At 34.9% G+C, this 18,361-nt stretch overlaps 1 protein-coding gene across 1 annotated transcript in view; it reads right to left on the bottom strand.

Moving 5' to 3' along the window:
* Positions 1-18,361, bottom strand: part of LOC143240496 (glucose-6-phosphate 1-dehydrogenase-like) — a 31,695-nt gene that overhangs the window by 7,462 nt on the left and 5,872 nt on the right. Inside the window, exons 2-5 of the mRNA XM_076483009.1 lie at positions 7,941-7,978; positions 5,439-5,547; positions 3,481-3,698; positions 2,687-2,845 (exon numbers count right to left, since the gene is read on the bottom strand). Coding sequence (XP_076339124.1) covers positions 2,687-2,845; positions 3,481-3,698; positions 5,439-5,547; positions 7,941-7,978 — 524 coding nt within the window. The remainder of the gene's footprint in view (positions 1-2,686; positions 2,846-3,480; positions 3,699-5,438; positions 5,548-7,940; positions 7,979-18,361) is intronic.

Here is an 18,361-nt window from a genome sequence, read left to right on the forward strand (position 1 = left end):
GAGAAATAATTCATCACTTAAGACAGATGTATGTTTTAAGCATGGAAAGTAAGTGTTGTTTAAGTACGTGCCAGCAGCATGGAAAAAAACTTGATTTCAGCCGAAGGAGTCCTCATGTCTTTCTCCAGGCAGCTACCCACCTCTAGAGTAGGCTGTAGTTTATACTGTTCATATGATTACTGTACTACCAACTATACCAGTGGTTGCAGTATCATAATGAACTATCATCCAGTAATTAAGAAACTAGACTCACTCTTTTGGCACCATTAAATAAATAATCACCAGCAGAATTCTGCTTTTAGAACTTGAATATGATGCTTCAGTGGATACGAAAAGGAGATTTTCAAGTTGAAAAAGTTGAAATAAGAGAAGGATTTGCATTTAATGTGGAGTTCCTTAGTAAGAAAGTGGGTGTGGATGAAGTCTTAATGAGTCCACTCAAGAATACAGTGGTGCGAGACTAACCTCAACCCACAACTGTAGTTCTCCTGTTTGCAGTTGTGTTAAGGTATTGATTAGTGGTATGCATTGCACAGAGGAAAACCATTTGATACGTAGAAAATGGTCCTGGCACAACTTGACTGCTAGTATTGCTAATACATTTGAAATGTGAAAGGATGTTGCATTCCTTGTTATCCAAGCATTCAGATGATAATTTTTGCAATGCATCTTCACAGAATATTTCAAGTGGAAAACCATGAGATTTTTCATAAGCAAGTGCAGAATTTATATAGCATGTACTCAAAAATATGTACATCTTCTACATGCAGTAAAAATTGTGCTTGTTCTCATTCTCAGTAAAAATATGAATTAAATACTTATAAATATTACTGAAAATATCTTTGTTTTACTCAGTTCCTTACCATTGTTTGATGGTACTCTGTGTTACATATAAGTTTGGTGCCCTTAACCCAACCCATTTATTCACTTTGTTAGGCAATCAGTAACCCTCTTCAAGTTGGCATCTTAGGTGAACACACTGCTTGCACTACCCATGGTATGGTCCTGGCTTTAATAAATTCTGCCTGTATATATTTTTCTGTGATGCTTACTTAAGTGAGTGATTTGACAAGTGTTATAGTACAATATGATGATAGTTTGGCTAGTGGTGTTTGAGGCAGTCTAGTTAAGTTTATATATTTTACTGTGAAATATTGCATTTAGCTCATGCTGGTTTAAGTGTGTGTACTGATACATAATGTACTAGATAGCCAAACATTAAACCTACTTGAAAAGTCTTAGTTTGGCATAATTCTGGTGGTGATTATTTATTTCATTGAACCAAGAAAGTGAGTTGAGTTTATTGGCTAACAGATGGCAGTTTATTATGGTACTGCAACTACTTATATAACTAGTGGCACAATAACCACATGAGCAATATAAACTAGCACCCACCCTGGAAATGGGTAACAAGAGTAATGAGTAGGCATTAATCCTCCTTATGTTGCAAAAAGAAAATGAAAGATAAACTATTTTATCAAAGAAAAATATTTTGTTGGATTAGATAAAGGTCTATTTGCTATGGCTCATGGCTGTAATTTCTTTTAAAAAGATCAAGTCTGGGGATTGGGTGGCAAAAGCATTAGGTCAATAGATGTAAACAAAAACTCAGGAATCAAAAGATGGCTAATCTTGAGTTGAAAACAAGAAAGTAAGCAGCATGTATTACATTGGGGGCATATATGAAAAAACAAAGTACATGATTTGCAACCATAAAGTCATTTATTGAAAATCTATTTAAGCAGAAGTCAATGCTCAACTTTGTTGACCAAGATGATATACCCATCTTCCCAAAACATACTTTCTGCACCATTGACAATATGATTTTATATATATATATATGTGTGTGTGTGTGTGTGTCTGTGTAAGGTTGTTTGTGAATGTTGTATGGCACAAATTAATCAGTTTGTGCCCCAATACTGGGGTAGTCTTCCCCAGTATAAAAACATGCAATCTCTCTGACTGCTCTTGCTTTTACTTGTATTGAATGTCTCTAGCAGCATCACTCTATCTAACTTTGGAAACATCTAGAGCAGTATTTCTCAAATGGTGGGTGGTGACCTTCTTTAGAGTGATGAGTATATTTCTGGGATCACAAGGTGTCTACACTGAGTCAACATTTTTTTGAGTCTTCTGTGTGAGAGGTGCATATATTACTTTTGTTATGAACTGTGCCAAGAAACATCAAGAATCTTTTCATTCTTGTAGAGATAATGGGAGGTCACAAGGACCAAAGTCCAGATGGTGGGGGTCGTCTGGCAAATCTGGTGAATTGGGTATTGCATATGCACTGAGAAGGATGACATTATTGCTTTCCTGTGTATAATATCATAAGTTTTCAATCTAGAACAGAATCTCTTCAGAATAAGATAGAAAATTTCAAACCTCTCTATCTAGAAGCACCAAACATATATCCTTATAATTATTTGTTTTGATTATTTGGTACTTAATACATTACTTTTCACATTGTTTTCAGTATACTTTCTGTTCCAAATTCCATCAGAAATAAAGAATTCATTTTAACTTCACAATAACTTTCCTTACATTCCTGTAGTTATTGTAGTTACCATCTCTGTCTCTAAGGAATATCAATTACCTGAGAATACCATAATCTCAGACCTTTTGCTAGGTTATTTTAGTAATCCAGTTATGCAATATTACATTGTATAACTAATTTGGAGCTTACCTCAGAGCCATAAGGTTCTGTACCATTTCTTTGCCTAGGTAATGGTCAATCCGATAAAGCTCTTCCTCTTTAAACAATGAACTAAGATGATTGGACAATTCTGCTGAGCTTTCAGCATCTCGTCCAAATGGTTTTTCAATAATAGTTCTTGTCCAACCCCTAATAAAAGGACAGTATTGTAAAATTTATAAACTTGAATATTTTCTTGAACACTTGAATTTTAACACAAAATTTGTTCTTAATTCCTAAGATATAATTCAGCATTCTAAAGAATATCCAGAGAAAATTTGGAAAAAGAAATTATAAACAAATTAATCCTGAGTCTTTAAAGGTTTTCATTAATTAGTGGTTATATAATAAGTAGGTAACTTATCTACTCTAATATAATCTTGTTACAATTTGAACTTACAAGTACACATCAACTTTATCCTAATGAAAATTAAATTTATCCTTTATTTTTAAAAATTATTTTAGTTTCACAAATAACTGTTTGAATTTACTTTAAAGAAGTTACAATTTTAATAATACTGATCACCTGACTTGTGATTTAGGTAGAGTTACAAGTTTCAATAGGATTCCTTCCTTTGAACTTCTATTCTAAAGTGTGATATCACTGCTCACATATAATTGTATAAAACTATGTTGAAAGAGTAAAAATAAATTTGAAAAATTGGTAACAAAAGAAATCTCTACCCTGAATAACAGTATGAAGTAGCATATGTGCAATACAATATATTCAAAGAAAGAACCTTCTTTGTTAGATGAAAATGAAGTCATTTAAGTACTAAACTTACTTTTTGGCCATGCAGTGAGCTTTGATGTTACTAGTTGATGACTGAAAAACGTTTGGTGGTAATGCAAGGTAGAATAGCCTGTTGCAGTGATTGGCCACCTCAAATTTACTGATTTCCTCATTCAACTTTTGAAAATCCTCTGGATTATCATATGAGCCACTAACATAATGATTCATTTTGAAAAAACCATCGGCTTGCCCTTTTTCTTCATCTTTTACCTGTAACAGATGTGTGGAAAAATATTATTTCACATCCAGTAATATAAACTCTGACATTCCCTCACGACTTAAACAGAATAAGAATTAAAAGTTCTACAGTTTAATGAATTAGAAATTAATCTTTTTTGTCAATGGAGCTATTTTGCTATCTAAACCTACAAATATATACATATATTGTTGTATTCTAGAAATTTTCTTTTTTTTTTTGTTTGTTGGCTAGAGGGAGCTGCTGATCAATAATAATGTAATAATACAGACTTTGTAAAATAGCTAAAGCAAGGCTTACTTGTAAAATACGATTGAGCCTATGAATTAGAAGCTAGTGGTGTATAGTGAGAGTATCATTAAAGTTAAGAAGACTGTAACATTGTTTTAGAGTTCTTTCCAGAAGAAGGTAGAATGAATCAGTCAGGGTGTTAACTATCACTGTTACTTTGTGAAAGCAAGTTCATTTGATTTGAAGTTAATCCTAAATTGTTGGAGAAGTTTAAACATCATTTGTAATTAAGTCTACAATGAACTGCAATAACATCATACAAGTATTTAAGATTATAGATATGTTGCCAAGTGCACACGGGATAAGTTCATACATTTGAGAAGGTATGTTGATTATAATTTCAAATTTACTATATGTATCTAAGTGATATGTGGCAAGATTCTTGTCAAATGTACAAGTCTCTTTTTTTGCAAAAGTAAAATGTTTACAAAATTACTTGTATACTTAAGATACGTCTTTGAATTGCTAACCCGTGCCACCCATATATCATGCATTTCAAGGAAAAAATCACAAAAATTTGGTGAATGAACAATTTAATATAGTTTTATTTTTTTAATATTAGGGTCGTTCATAGAACTTCACAATACAAGAAGTAGCCAGTGTTGTAAGCAATATTTTTAATATTGTAATTTGTTAGCCAGTAAGAGCAGCAGGTCATGGGTAACGTAATGATCTAGAGACTTTACTACTAAGTTGTAAAACATGAGTAGGCTACTCAGTTACAAGCTAGTGGTGAATAGTGAATTGAGTATAGACAGAGTTGATAAGATTATGGTGTTGCTTCTGAAGTGTTTCAGGAAGATAACACAAATGTCAGTATGTTGGCTGTCAGGGTTACTTTGGACAAGTAAGTTGATTAGGTTATGCATTAGTCCTAGATTGTTTGAGAGGTTTAAACGTCATTTGTAACGTAGGCTTACAACATGTTATAACAACAATTGAAGCTTATTGAAACGTTAAAGGAGGAAATAAAATAATTTATGATTACTACGTGGGTTGGACTTTTGAGTTATTTTCACCAGATAATTTAAACGAACCCGCCAACAAAAAACAAACTTGTTAAAACAATACATATATACATGTACAAATGAGAGAGTAAAATAATGTGTATAGTAGTAAATTACTGCCGATATATATATATATATACAACAGATTGTTTTTGAATTTTACGCTAATCTAATATACAACAGACTAACAACATAAGGAGCAGGGCCTAAAAGTTTACATTCTAGACGGTAAGTCCAAGGGGCCATGGTTCGCATCTCGTTGCCGTAAAGACGCACTATTCGCATTATGGCTAGGACAGCATTATAAAATTAGAAGTTAAATTCTTATCATCAATGCCGACACAGTTGGCGGTATATGCTGTTGACTAGCTATCTTATCTCTTCTATCAATTTGCTGATACACGGAACAAATAAACAATATAAATACTAAGTAAAAGTTTTGTCATACAAAAATACCTTTAAATATGGCTCAGCTTTGTTCCTGATATCGTCAACAGTTAACGTGGAGCGTGCATAACCAACAAAAATCGTTTTCTTGGGAATGAGACCGTCTCGATACAATGACCTTTATCAATAAAATATATGTATATATATTTGTTTTTACTCACAGGATATTTGAAAAGAAGTATCTCCTCGAAATGGTTTATTCTGAATCTTCACAAACAAACAGCATATTTATGTAAAAATAACTTTTAGGCATAAAACAATACTAAATTTCAGCATTGATATAACCAGCTGTTTCAAACTTAGTTAATTATAATAACAAAACAAGCCACGAAACGTGATAAATAATTGTTGTAAAAACAGATACGAGTTGAGGTATTATGTTATACTAAATGTCATTATGTTATACCTTCCACACTAAAAACCACATGGATACATATATATATATATATATATATACTCTTCAAAAAAAAGAAACGCAAAAGGCAAAATATGAGACAAATTGTTAACAAGTTTATTCCGGGTAGTTCTGTATGACATATGTGAAACTGCACATTCACTGCTGAACATCCAAAGTCTGCAAAGGCGAAGTCCACGCTCACTAGGTGAAGTTTAACATCACTCAACGTCAATAACGAGTATGCCCCCCGTGAGCATCAATAACTGCTTGGCATCTCCTGCCCATGGAAGCGATGAGATGACGAATCACATCCTGTGGAATGGCTGTCCACTCAGCCTGCAAAGCTGCTGCAAGTTGAGGTAGAGTCTGCGGTTGAGGTTGTCGCCGTCGCAGACGTCGGTCCAATTCGCCCCAAAGATGTTCGATGGGGTTTAAATCTGGTGATCTGAAGGGCCAGGGAAGAACGCTGATGTTGTGGTATCTCAAGAAAACAGTGGTGGGTCGGGCTGTGTGAGGACGGGCGTTGTCATGTTGAAAAACGTCGTTGACGTTATCCATGATGAATCTCGTCGACGTATCGTTGAGCCGTAAGATTCCCTCGAATGTGCAAAAGGTCTGTTCTGGCATTGTAGGCGATGGCAGCCCACATCATGACGCTGCCATCATCAAATCTGTCAACATTCTGCACACAGTTTGCTGCAAAACGTTCATCTCGGCGTAGGTAAACACGGGTCCTTCCATCCTGCCTACGAAGCATAAAACGTGATTCATAGCTGAACCAAACATGCCTCCATCGTCGATGAGGCCATACCCGATGTTCCCGAGTCCACTGCAGCCGTGCTTGACGATGTTGCTGGGTGAGGATGACTGGCGTAGACGGTTGCGTACGGTCTAATCGGAAATCCTACGCAGCCCTGGTATGATTGAGGCAGTAGACGTCGCAGTGGTGGTCCTATCCCGAAGGTGACGTAACCGGATGTTGCGATCTTGTGCGGGCGTGGTCACACGAGGTCTGCCAGATCGTGGACGGTCACGAGTTGATCCATGTTGTTGGTGACGATTCCATAGCCTTGTGATGGTGCTTGGGTGGACATTCACAGCTCTGGCAACATCTGATCGAGATTCGCCTGCTCCAAGCGATCAATGGCGTTGTTGCGTTGTGCTTCAGTCAGTCTTGGCGTAACTGTATTGCGTGTTGGTGGCTTAACACTGAGCTATGGAAACCGAGAACCCGTCACTTTTATAGGGATTTTGCACATGTTGCACTTGCAGAACATGCAGATCTCTCAAACAAATTTATTGGACACGCATGCGTTTTGGCGAAACATCCGATGTTTTCCTCCGTTTTCAAAGTGCACAACTTTTATTGTCATTTTGGTCTGACAATCAGTGCCTTAACACGTGTAATATCACATACTCTGAGCTTGTAACGTTATTACATATATTTCTCTTTAAAATAACAAAAATATCCCTTTTGCGTTTCTTGTTTTGAAGAATATATATACACAGGAGAAGATATAACTTGAAACCGCAAAATTCAGCTGGCTATAATACAGAATTGTTTATATGAGCACACACGCGTATTCCAGAAGTAAAACTTGTTTTATTTTTTCCTAATATAATTATGTCTAAGAATTTCTATAAACACTATCGAAGTTGATTGTTTTTATTATAATTTTTTAAATAGAGAAAAAAGTTAGTTTTCTCGGGGTATATTATTCAAAACAAAAACCTTCATCAATTATTATTAACAATTCACACTTTAAACCGGGCTTCCATACCACTAGGGGGCACAACACAAATATCCCACTGGGTAGCTTTGCACCACAAATACCTGGTAGGTATTTCAGTTAAATTGTTGTTTGTTAATAATTCTCCATCTGGGTGTTCGAAGATTGAGCAATATGTTTTGGTAGTGGAATTACAAACTAAAGTGAATACGATCTATAATATACACACGGCTTAGCACTAAACAGTAATAAACTCCAATCCCGGACATACGTTCTTTGCATTTGACTACAAACTGTTATGAACAATCACATAAACGTTTCACTATTAATTTTAAGAACCTACAGATAAGTATCCGAACTTGCATGCATTTGATGTTTACTTACCATAATGTTGGATAGATTTTTTTCTTGGCAAGGTCTCCCTGACAAAAGCAAAACATGTGGGTACGTTATACACGATTATATAAACAAAATGTTAAAATAACAGCAATAATACAAAACAGTCATTCAAATCAAACCAGTACCTAATGCTTAGAATTTTGAACTTAATAGCTGTTATTTCTGGTTACGTTGTGACAAACTTAGTTATAAAACGAGTAAACGTTTGCTGTTGAGGAAACATTCGGTTAACGTAGTTACATCGTAAGACCCAAAAACACGACAGAACACTTAGAATTAATTCAAGTCTTTTTTTAGCTTTTGAGTTTTTATTTCATACATAATTTTACTCTGTATTATGATATAGCTACTTTCAAGAATGTATAAAATTATTCATAACAATCCAATGACTCTGCCTACAATACATAACATGGTTATGTAGTGTGAGACTAGGGAGAAGGCACTACCAACTTTTGGGCTACTCTTAGTGGGATTCCCCGTCACATTGTATAACTAACATTGATCGCGTAATTTGTTTTTATAAATTTTAAGTATTATGATTCTTTAATTTTGCTCATTTTGATTTTTATATAACTGAATAAATTAATTTTTTTGGCCTAAGGCTCTGAGGATGACGGACCACCTGTCACAATTGATAGGTAATAAATAAGCCAAACAAATAAACTGAAATTTGTTTTAATGCGATATTATAGCAACATATATAAAATTTGTAATACAAAAGTGTCATTAAATCAACGAAAACAACTACAAAACCGTGTTGTTTATTGACAACAATACAGAAAACAGATATAGCTTAGCACACGAAAAAAACTAGTGCGTATCTAACACGTACAAGCAAAACTTTCTTCGTGTCTACGTTTTTTCTTTCATTTTAAATAATATTTTGTTTTCAATTAAGAACTGACATAATATTGTTATTTCTAAGTTGGTTTTCTTTAATTCTTTCAACACTTAATTTTGTTATTATTTTATGAGAATGGCTCAACGAGAATCTTGAGGGCTTATAACGCTAAAATATTGGGCTCTATATGTGAAGTATCCCTGTGAGCTTAAAAGAAAAAAACAGTTGCTTGTTGCAATTACTCTGCATAAGGCACATGAGAACAAAATGCGGTCCGGCATAGTCAGGTGGTAGGAGGCTCTACTCGTAATCTGAGGTAGGCGGGTTCGAATCCTCGTCCCATCAAACATGCTTGTCTTTTCAGACGTAGGTGCGTGATAACGTGACGGTCAATCCCACTATTCGTTGGTGAAAGAGTAGCTCAAGAACTGGCGGTAGGTGATGATGACTAGCTGCCATCCAGTTTCGAGCTTATCTACTGGACTAATAGTTTAAATATCATAACATATTCCAGGAATACTGGGCAACTCGCTTGATGTGCGTTATATTCGTCGCGCAATTTTATGTGCACACTAAGTTCCAAAATTAGTGTCATTTGTAGGCACTTAGCAGAATAAAAAAATAAAGTAATTAGCCCTGTCGTCAAACATGCACTTCCATATTTTCCCTACAACCATAACTGTGTTTTCGACTTATAAAAGTATTTTCTTCACTCCAGTCTTCCTAATGGAGCTTCTAGCTTTTTGGTGATTATGTTTATTTTTAAATATTTTGGAAAATCTCTACAGCGTTTGAAATGAAAAGAACGTTCCTGAAACATGTGAAGGCTCGGCATGGCCAGGTGGTTAAGGTACTCGACTCGTTATCCCAGGGTCGCGGATTCGAATCCCCGTCACACCAAACATGCTCGTTCTTTCAGCCGTGGGGGCGTTATAATGTTACGGTCAATCCCACTATTCGTTGGTTAAAGAGTAGCTCAAGAACTGGCGGTAGGTGATGATGACTAGCTGCCCTCCTTCGAGTCTTACACTGCTAAATTAAGGATGGGTAGCGCAGTTAGTCCTTTTGTAGATTTGCGCGAAATTCAAAAACAAACATAACAATATGCACAAAATTTAGTTTTCTAAAAATTAAAAAGCTACTAACAATAAAGATAAAATGAAAACATTAATTAACAATAGATTAAGCGAGAAGTCTTTGAGTGCGTTCTTGAATAAACCTACAAAATGATTTTATTGATTACTATGGTATTTCTTGTTTTATTTAGGGTTTTTCACAAAAGAAGATAAAATCACTGAATAAAACTTGTTTTAACACAGCACTATTTCTGTTGAAATGTTAAGAGTTAAAATAACTACACTGATCAGATATAAACACACGTGTGTAAATTTGATAGTTATTTCCCGTTGACTGTCTTATCAAAGAAGTATCATTTCAGAATAATATTATTATTTATTATTTAAGGGTCTCATCTGTCTCTCAGCTAGCCACTTTTTATCGGAAACACGCAATTTTCTTGACGCTTTAACAATATTCTAGCGCATTTTTGTAAAATATTGTCGATTCTCACTTTCGAGAACGTTCTCAAACTTGGAAAACAGGCGGGACTTGCGCAATACACAGCTAAGAATATACGCCATATGCAAAAAAAGAAAACTATAATGAAACAAGCGTAGGCGTTAAAATAAATGTACAATGGTAAATCCTGCACACAAGTAACTGGAACTAATGTTTCGACATTTTTTATGTAAAGATAGGCTTAGCATTAGCTACGAAAAACTGTAAAACTTGTACATTTTGATGTTGAAACATAAAGTATATTTGTTATAATTAAGTGAAATGGTCTTTGCATTCTTACGGAATTTGACCCCCGCTAGTACAGCGGTATATCTCCGGATTTACAACGCTAAAATCAGGGGTTCGATTCCCCTCGGTGGGCTGAGCAGATAGCCCGATGTGGCTTTGCTATAAGAAAACACACAAAACACACTCTTACGGAATTTTACAGACCAATAAAAAAATTCATCTAACAACAGGCATTGTTACACCCACATACTGTACTTGTAGAAGATTGTGTGTTGTTGTTGTTTTTTTTCGTATAGCAAAGCCACATCTGGCTATCTGCTGAGCATACTATTGAGAATCGAACCCTTGATTTTAGCGTTGTAAGTTCGTAGACTTATCGCTGTACTAGCGAGGGGCTTGTAGAAGACATTAGCATAGTTATCAAATGCATGTTATTTGAAAATAGCATCTGTTTTATTTGTTGTTTTTTTCTCAAATGAAATTTCTATCACAGTTCTGATTACTTAGAAAAGATCAGGGTCACAGAAGTCAATATGAAAATGAGAAATTTCAAACATTTCTAGTGATGCACACTAGTAATTCTCTGATGCAGGAATCACCAAGAACAGGTAGCAATAGTCAAAATTCAAAAACCATGCCGGTAAATAAAACTGAAAGTGGAGAGCATTAATGAAAAAACATGTACATAAACTTACAAATAAATATTTATTTATCTATATATCAACAGGGTTAAAAGTGTAAACAAGTGCAGCCGTACGAACTTTATGGAAAGCGCAAGCTTCACTCCTGTATTAAAGATAACCTTCAAAAAATAAATGTGAAATTATGAAGTTAGTTACAATATCAGCAATGCTCCTTAATATTATAAAGCGCACAAAAAAGTAAAAACACGATTTTAACTCACGAAATCAGAAAGTATGTGTGTGTGTAATTAGAGCATAGTCACATGGGACTATCTGTTCTGCCCACCTAGGGAAATCGAACACCTGATTTTAGCGTTGTAAATCTGAAGAACTTACCGCGGTTCCACTGGGGAACCAAAATCAGAAAGTTAACTATCAACAATTGATAAAAGTTACAATAAAATATTTTGATGCCACAATAATCCTCTCACCAAGAAGGCCTCTGAACTTGTGCTCAAGCTTAAACTGGAAATAAGATAAGTACAATATGTTATTCCCATCATAAGTATTTCGTGGAATTGATTTATGAACACTGTAACCAAGGAAATTACGGAATGATATAATAATTAAACACAGCTACGGTGGGAGGTTTTACATATTGTGAGTGCGTCTCTGATAGAGATAGATTCTTTATAGTAAACCGAAAATCTTTTTGTAAAACGCCAAAACTGAGAACTTAATATAAGATTCCATGCACGTAAAAATGAATAAAATGAGACCATTTATTCCTATTATTAATTAACTAATACCGTATATCTGATTTGATTTGAATTTCGCGCAAAGCTACACGAGGGCTATCTGTGCTAGCCGTCCCTAATTCAGTAGTGTAAGGCAGCTAGTCATCATCATCCGCCACCAACTCTTGGGCTACTTTTTTACCAACGAATAGTGGGATTCACCGTAACTTATAACGCCCCCACAGGTGAAAGAGCAAACATGTTTGGTGTGACGAGGATTCGATTATGAGTCGGGTGCCTTAACCCTTTAGCCATACCGGGCCTAGTATTTCTGCATACGTTATGAAGGGCTATGTAAAATTTTTTACTTCTTTTGTTTATAAAAAAGATAAGACGATTTTTAAAATTGGAGTGGATTGCTCTTCTTGTGGCATGAGCATGGCCTCTAGAAATATAACGTTTTCATATGTATCTAAGCGTTTCATATGTACAAAATTTGAAGCTGGTCCCTTAATAATGAACGAGGAACTTGGCTGGGATTTCAGTTTGGGGAAAGGGTAAATCTTAAAAAATAGCGTTGCCATTGCTGGCGCTCCGTTGAGATTATATTTAAAATTTTGAGTAGTTTCTTTTTCTGAAAGAAAAACGAACTCTGAAATTTTTAATCATCTTCAATTGGAAAACTCCAGTACATAAGTATAATATGTTTTTAAAATATAAATACAGTTTGCAAACATAAAAATTGCGCATACATATGGCATGTTTCGAGACAAAAAAAATTTTGCTCTCTTTTTTAATTGTTGGGGGGACGGAAAAATTTCGGAGAGGGTATGCCCCCTGTCTATGGCCCTGTAATGAAGACTTAAATATTTGGGATGGCTGCTTTTAACTAAGGTTATATACAGCAATGTCGTACACTAACAGAATTAATTACTTTATCTTTACCACTTCTTTTTATTACAAAGCTAGATTATATAGTAACCTTTACTTTTTCTGTATCACCGTATAAATACCAGTTGGTCATTAAATGTCCTGTATTTTCGTAAAAATACAACCAAGGACGAACGTTTAGATATTATATGTTACGGAAAATGTTCTGACTTTTTCTTGAAAGTTACACAAGCGTTGATCTTTGGTTGGAGATTTAGATAATTTTATAAGGATCTGAAAGGATCAGGTACTATCGAAGATCTCTTCCTACTGCACAGCTGTTACAATTATCATGTAAAAATACACCATCGTATTTGCTAAATGAATTGTTTGCGAAGACAGCGCACCGTTTACAGCCTTTAGTTACAACAGTCCCTCTCAAAGCCATGACAATTCATATACCGCGCGTAGCATTTTGTATCGGAAGATACACATGACAAACAGTTCCGCGTTTCTTGACACGTTCGTTTCACTAATTCATGATGAGAGTATTAGACATAATTACTCTAATACTATTATTAAAAGCTAGTTAAATTATACTTATGTTTAAAAACCTAGTATTAGGGGGTCTGCTGCTGCTGGCCCGGCATGGAAAAGTGTGTTAAGGCATTCGACTCGTAATCCAAGGTCGCGGGTTCGAATCCCGGTCGCACCAAACATGCTCGCCCTTTCAGCCGTGGGGGCGTTATAATGTTAAGGTCAATCACCCTGTTCGTTGATAAAAGAGTAGCCCAAGAGCTGACGGTGGGTGGTGATGACTAGCTGCCTTCACTCTAGTCTTACACTGCTAAATTAGGGACGGCTAGCGCAGATAGCCCTCGAGTAGCTTTGCGCGAAATTCAAAATAACTAACTGTTGTTGCTCTTAAAGTATATATTAACTGAGGAGAGGTACTTGGGCATATTTTCATCATACATGAAACAGCGAGACGAGTTATACAAGAAAACATTATTTTGTTTGTTTTGAATTTCGATCAAAGATACTCGAGAGCTATCTGCGCTAGCCGTCTCTAACTTAGTAGTGATGGACTAAAGGGAAGACAATTAGTGAAAACCACTTGGCTCCAGTTCTTGGAATTGCTCGTAATATTATAATGCCCCCACGGTCGAAAGAGCAAGTACGTTCAGTGACAGGGATTTGAACCTACGACCCGCAGATTGCCCTAACTGCAAAGTCTATAAACGTCAAATGCTAAAATAAAGTTATCAAGTTACTGGCTTCACAACTTCATTTTCTGTCATATGAACATCCTAGAAATATAAATATATTCAGTACCTTAGGCCTGGTAGTTAAGACGCTCGACTTGTACTGAATATAAAATGGCACTGAACATGCTCACCACTTTATTCATGGGGCGTTATTTGTTACCATTAATCTCCTTATTCGTTTGTAAAGATTGCCCAAGAATTGGTGGTTGGTACTACTGGTCAATTGCCTTTCTTGTGGTTGGCACTTCAAAATTTAAGAACTGTGGCAAATAACCTCAGTAGCTTTACCGTAAGCAAAACTATCAGATAAAGGAATAAATACATTTAGAAATTGTTTGAAATGGCATAACCTGGTAGATAGCGTACTGAACCGTAAATCTATGGGTCTATATTTCGCGTCCCGTTACGGCAAAATTTCACTTTAGGGTTAGGGGTGCATTATAGAGTGACGGTCAAAACCCATTATTCAAACTGACTAGCTCAAGAATTAGTAATAGTTGTTGTTAACTAATTGCCTTCTCTTTAGTCCATCACTTCAAAAATTAGAGACAAGAAATAGCTAACGAATCGCTTTATGTGAAAGTCGGAAATAAACAAAGAAAGTCGGTATGATTTGGTGGTTAGGGCGGTCGACTCGCAATGTGCAAGTCACTTGTTTTAATCACATCAGGGAACATGCTTGTTTTTCAGCCGTGGGATATTACAATATGATGAGCAATCTCACTATATGATTGGAGTAATCAAAGAGCTGGCAGTTGGTGGTGTTAACTGGCTGTTATTCCTGTTGCCTCTCACTTCAAAATTAGGGTTAGCTAGCACATGTAACCTTCGTGTAGCTTTGGGCGAAATTCGTCGTTGAAATATACATTTTTTTAGACAATAAAAGGAATATATATTGCATAATAAAGAGTTAGTGTCATTTTAAGTACACACATTAAAAATAGCTTTTTGATTAATTTTTGTTGTAATCGTATAAATGCTTGAAAGTATAAAACATTTTACCAATTAAATATAAACGCATTGTGTAACGCATTTTCTGCATCATACTTTTAAAACAGTAGTTAATATTCTAAAATTAACTTAATGTATTACGCAATATTTAGGTTCCAATATATAACACTGGTCGGACCTACATACGGCGTAGTTGGTGTACATTCCGCCCCTCGCCAAAAAGGAAGCATCTAATATTGTTTTCTGGAGCCATGTTTTGTAGCTTCTTGCCATTTCAAACGTGGCTCTTAATTACAACTCATCCAATAGGTTAACCCTAACCCTTCCGTAAAATACCAGCCTCGCCAATATTTTAATATGTAATGGTGCATTATATAAAAACCTTAGAACTTTCACTTTTATTTTATTTTACACTTAATGAATTACTCATAACTCATATGGATATAAATGTGTTCAAGATTTTCTTTAAAAAATGTATATGTTTGACACCAGTGGTGCATAACTCATTATGGTAGTCAATACGTATGTAGAAACTGATGCCGTGATACCACACGTATTTTGAGACAGAACTTTTACCAACAGTTTGTTACAAAGTTTGACAATCTTGTCTGTATTTTATTATATATATCGCTAACGCTATCTTGTTTAAATACTTTACACTATACAGTGCTTTTTTTCAAAGTATCCGGTTTGATCAATTTAATAACAACTGACAAGAGAAGTAAAAATTAAAAGTTAATATCCATTTTGTTAATGTAATTTTATGTTACTCTGCATGTAATGTTTTTGATAAAACAATATGTAGTACTAAACACTCATCTTTCTTTATTGAGTCAATTTTTAGCAAAAATATTTTATTAGAAATTCTGATTTTCCTCAATATTTCTTTAATTTTCCAAGTTTTGCTGTCTTTTTGTACAGTGTGAATACATAATTCAAACGAAGTGCGCTTGAATATAAACACCGTTACAACAAACATACACTGGCATTTACTAACAAAATTTGACTAGCAAGAGATGGGTATCGCTGATAAGTTGATACATACTGTGTTGGAAGGACTTCTCAGCAACGAAGAGAATGGACCCCATGAAAATTGATTTTAGATTCTAACTGGATAACAGTAATTCATAGTTTTTATCCTTTCAACCAAAAAGTTATTAAAATGGAAATTATGCAGTTCATCTGTAATCAGTTATTAGAGTACATCTTACTTAATTTTTCTTTTCTACTTGTATTATTACTCACATGTGCAGTCAAAACAAAATTATGTTATCAAAAAATTATTTTTGATAAAAATGTTATCAATTAAGTTATCAAAAAGATAACTCTATTTCAGTACAACATAAGGATAAATAAATACCTACTTTTTAGATGTATTGAAGGGAGATATGATATCATGAATAAAAATGTATAATTTTATTTAATAGTGGCGAAGTACAAGCTAATTACTTATTTGAACTACCGACAACATAGAATGTAGCCTACCATTTACGCTAAGGGATTCACTATAAATTTTAAATTACACTCACAGTTTAAAGTATAGAAAATATATGTTGTATCACATGGATTAGGACTCGGCTTGCCAGCTCCAAAATCCAGTTTGGTTCGGTTCTACATCGAATTTCGCACAAAGTTACAAGAAGGCTCTCTGTACGAGTCAGCTCTGATTTAACAATATAATACTAGAGGGAAGGTAGATAGTCATTACACCCCGCCACCAGTTCTAAAGGCTACTCTTTTACCACCGAACAGTAGGATTGATCTAACTTTATAACGATCCAACCGATGAAAAGGCGCGCAAAGCTACTCGAGGGCTATCTGTGCTAGCCGTCCCTAATTTAGCAGTGTAAGTCTAGAGGGAAGGCAGCTAGTCATCACCACCCACCGCCAACTCTTGGGCTACTCTTTTACCAACGAATAGTGGGATTTACCGTGACTTATAACACCCCCACGGCTCAAAGGGCGAGCATGTTTTGGTGCGACCGGGATTCGAACCTGCGCCCCTCGGATTACGAGTCGAACGCCTTAACACACTTGGCCATGCCGGACCTTCTGAAAAATAAAATAAAACAAGCACCTCCTTCCAATTTAATGTGGTGTGATTTCAAGTTGAGTACTTAGTATTATTTTTAACGCTTGAATAACCACATAGTTTTATGTATTACTCTAATAATATAATATTTTACTATGTTTTATTACTGTAAAATAAAATTCTATATTTCAGTATGCAGCATCTGATTAAGTTGCAGGTAAAAAAAAAAAGGAGTGAAAATTCACTAGTTAGCTGTCTAGCTAGTCAATCATCAAAACTTGTGTTTAATCAACCATGTTTTGAGCCCGAGTAGTACCTGGTTCTCTGCGTGTTAAGTCAGCCTCTGCCTTTGCATGGTTCTGGATTAACGTATAAACCATCTTGGCCATGCAGAGATCACCCAAGTAAACATTTATGATTCGTATAACTAGCATAATGGAGGCAAGAGTGAGTTATTATTATATTATGCAAAGGATTTACTGTTATAGATTTATTTTAATGCCTACATTTTTTACACTTTGATGCATGTGACGTATATTGTTAGATGTTTATCATGTGAATCCCGCCTGTTCTCTAAATTTGTACAAAATTCTCGATAGTAAAAATCAACACTAAATATTTTACGAAAATACTAGCGTATCATCGAATATTGTTGAATGTTCTAGAATTTTGCCTGATGAGTATAAAATAAAGTCATCGCAAGACGCGGAGAAAATATAATATTGTTGGTCAGCTATAGTGAGTGTAATATAAGCCTCGGAAACTATAACAGTGGTTAACGCTTATTAACAGGAAAACTACATAATTTGACCATGAACGTTTATAGATTTTTAACGTTAAAAACTTCAGTGAATTAACTTCGGATGTTAGTATTTATACGAAGCCGTCGCATAACTCCATTAGAAAAAAAATCATGCGTGAAGGATATAGCAAGCTGGAAGTCTCGTCAAGTGAAGCGTATCTGTGTACCAAGATAAAAGTAATTTCGCCTCGTGAACCTCAATCGTCGATAAAATATTCAGTTCCAGACCAGATATAAGACTGAATATTGTTTGCGAGTCTGTAAATTTTTTGTATATAAATAATTATTTATTAACTCTTTGTTATAACCGTTATTATAAATTGTATTGTTTTGTCTTTTTCTTTTGTACATTAAATTATAGTGGTGTTGAGAAAAAAATTCTGTGTATCAGTCTTGTTGGCAAATATCATAAATTGGATACATATCGACCTTTAATTAACTTCTAAATTAAAATTAAAATTCCCAGCCATTTTACA

Source organism: Tachypleus tridentatus, chromosome 13, assembly GCF_004210375.1.
Source record: "Tachypleus tridentatus isolate NWPU-2018 chromosome 13, ASM421037v1, whole genome shotgun sequence".
NCBI lineage: Eukaryota > Metazoa > Arthropoda > Merostomata > Xiphosura > Limulidae > Tachypleus > Tachypleus tridentatus.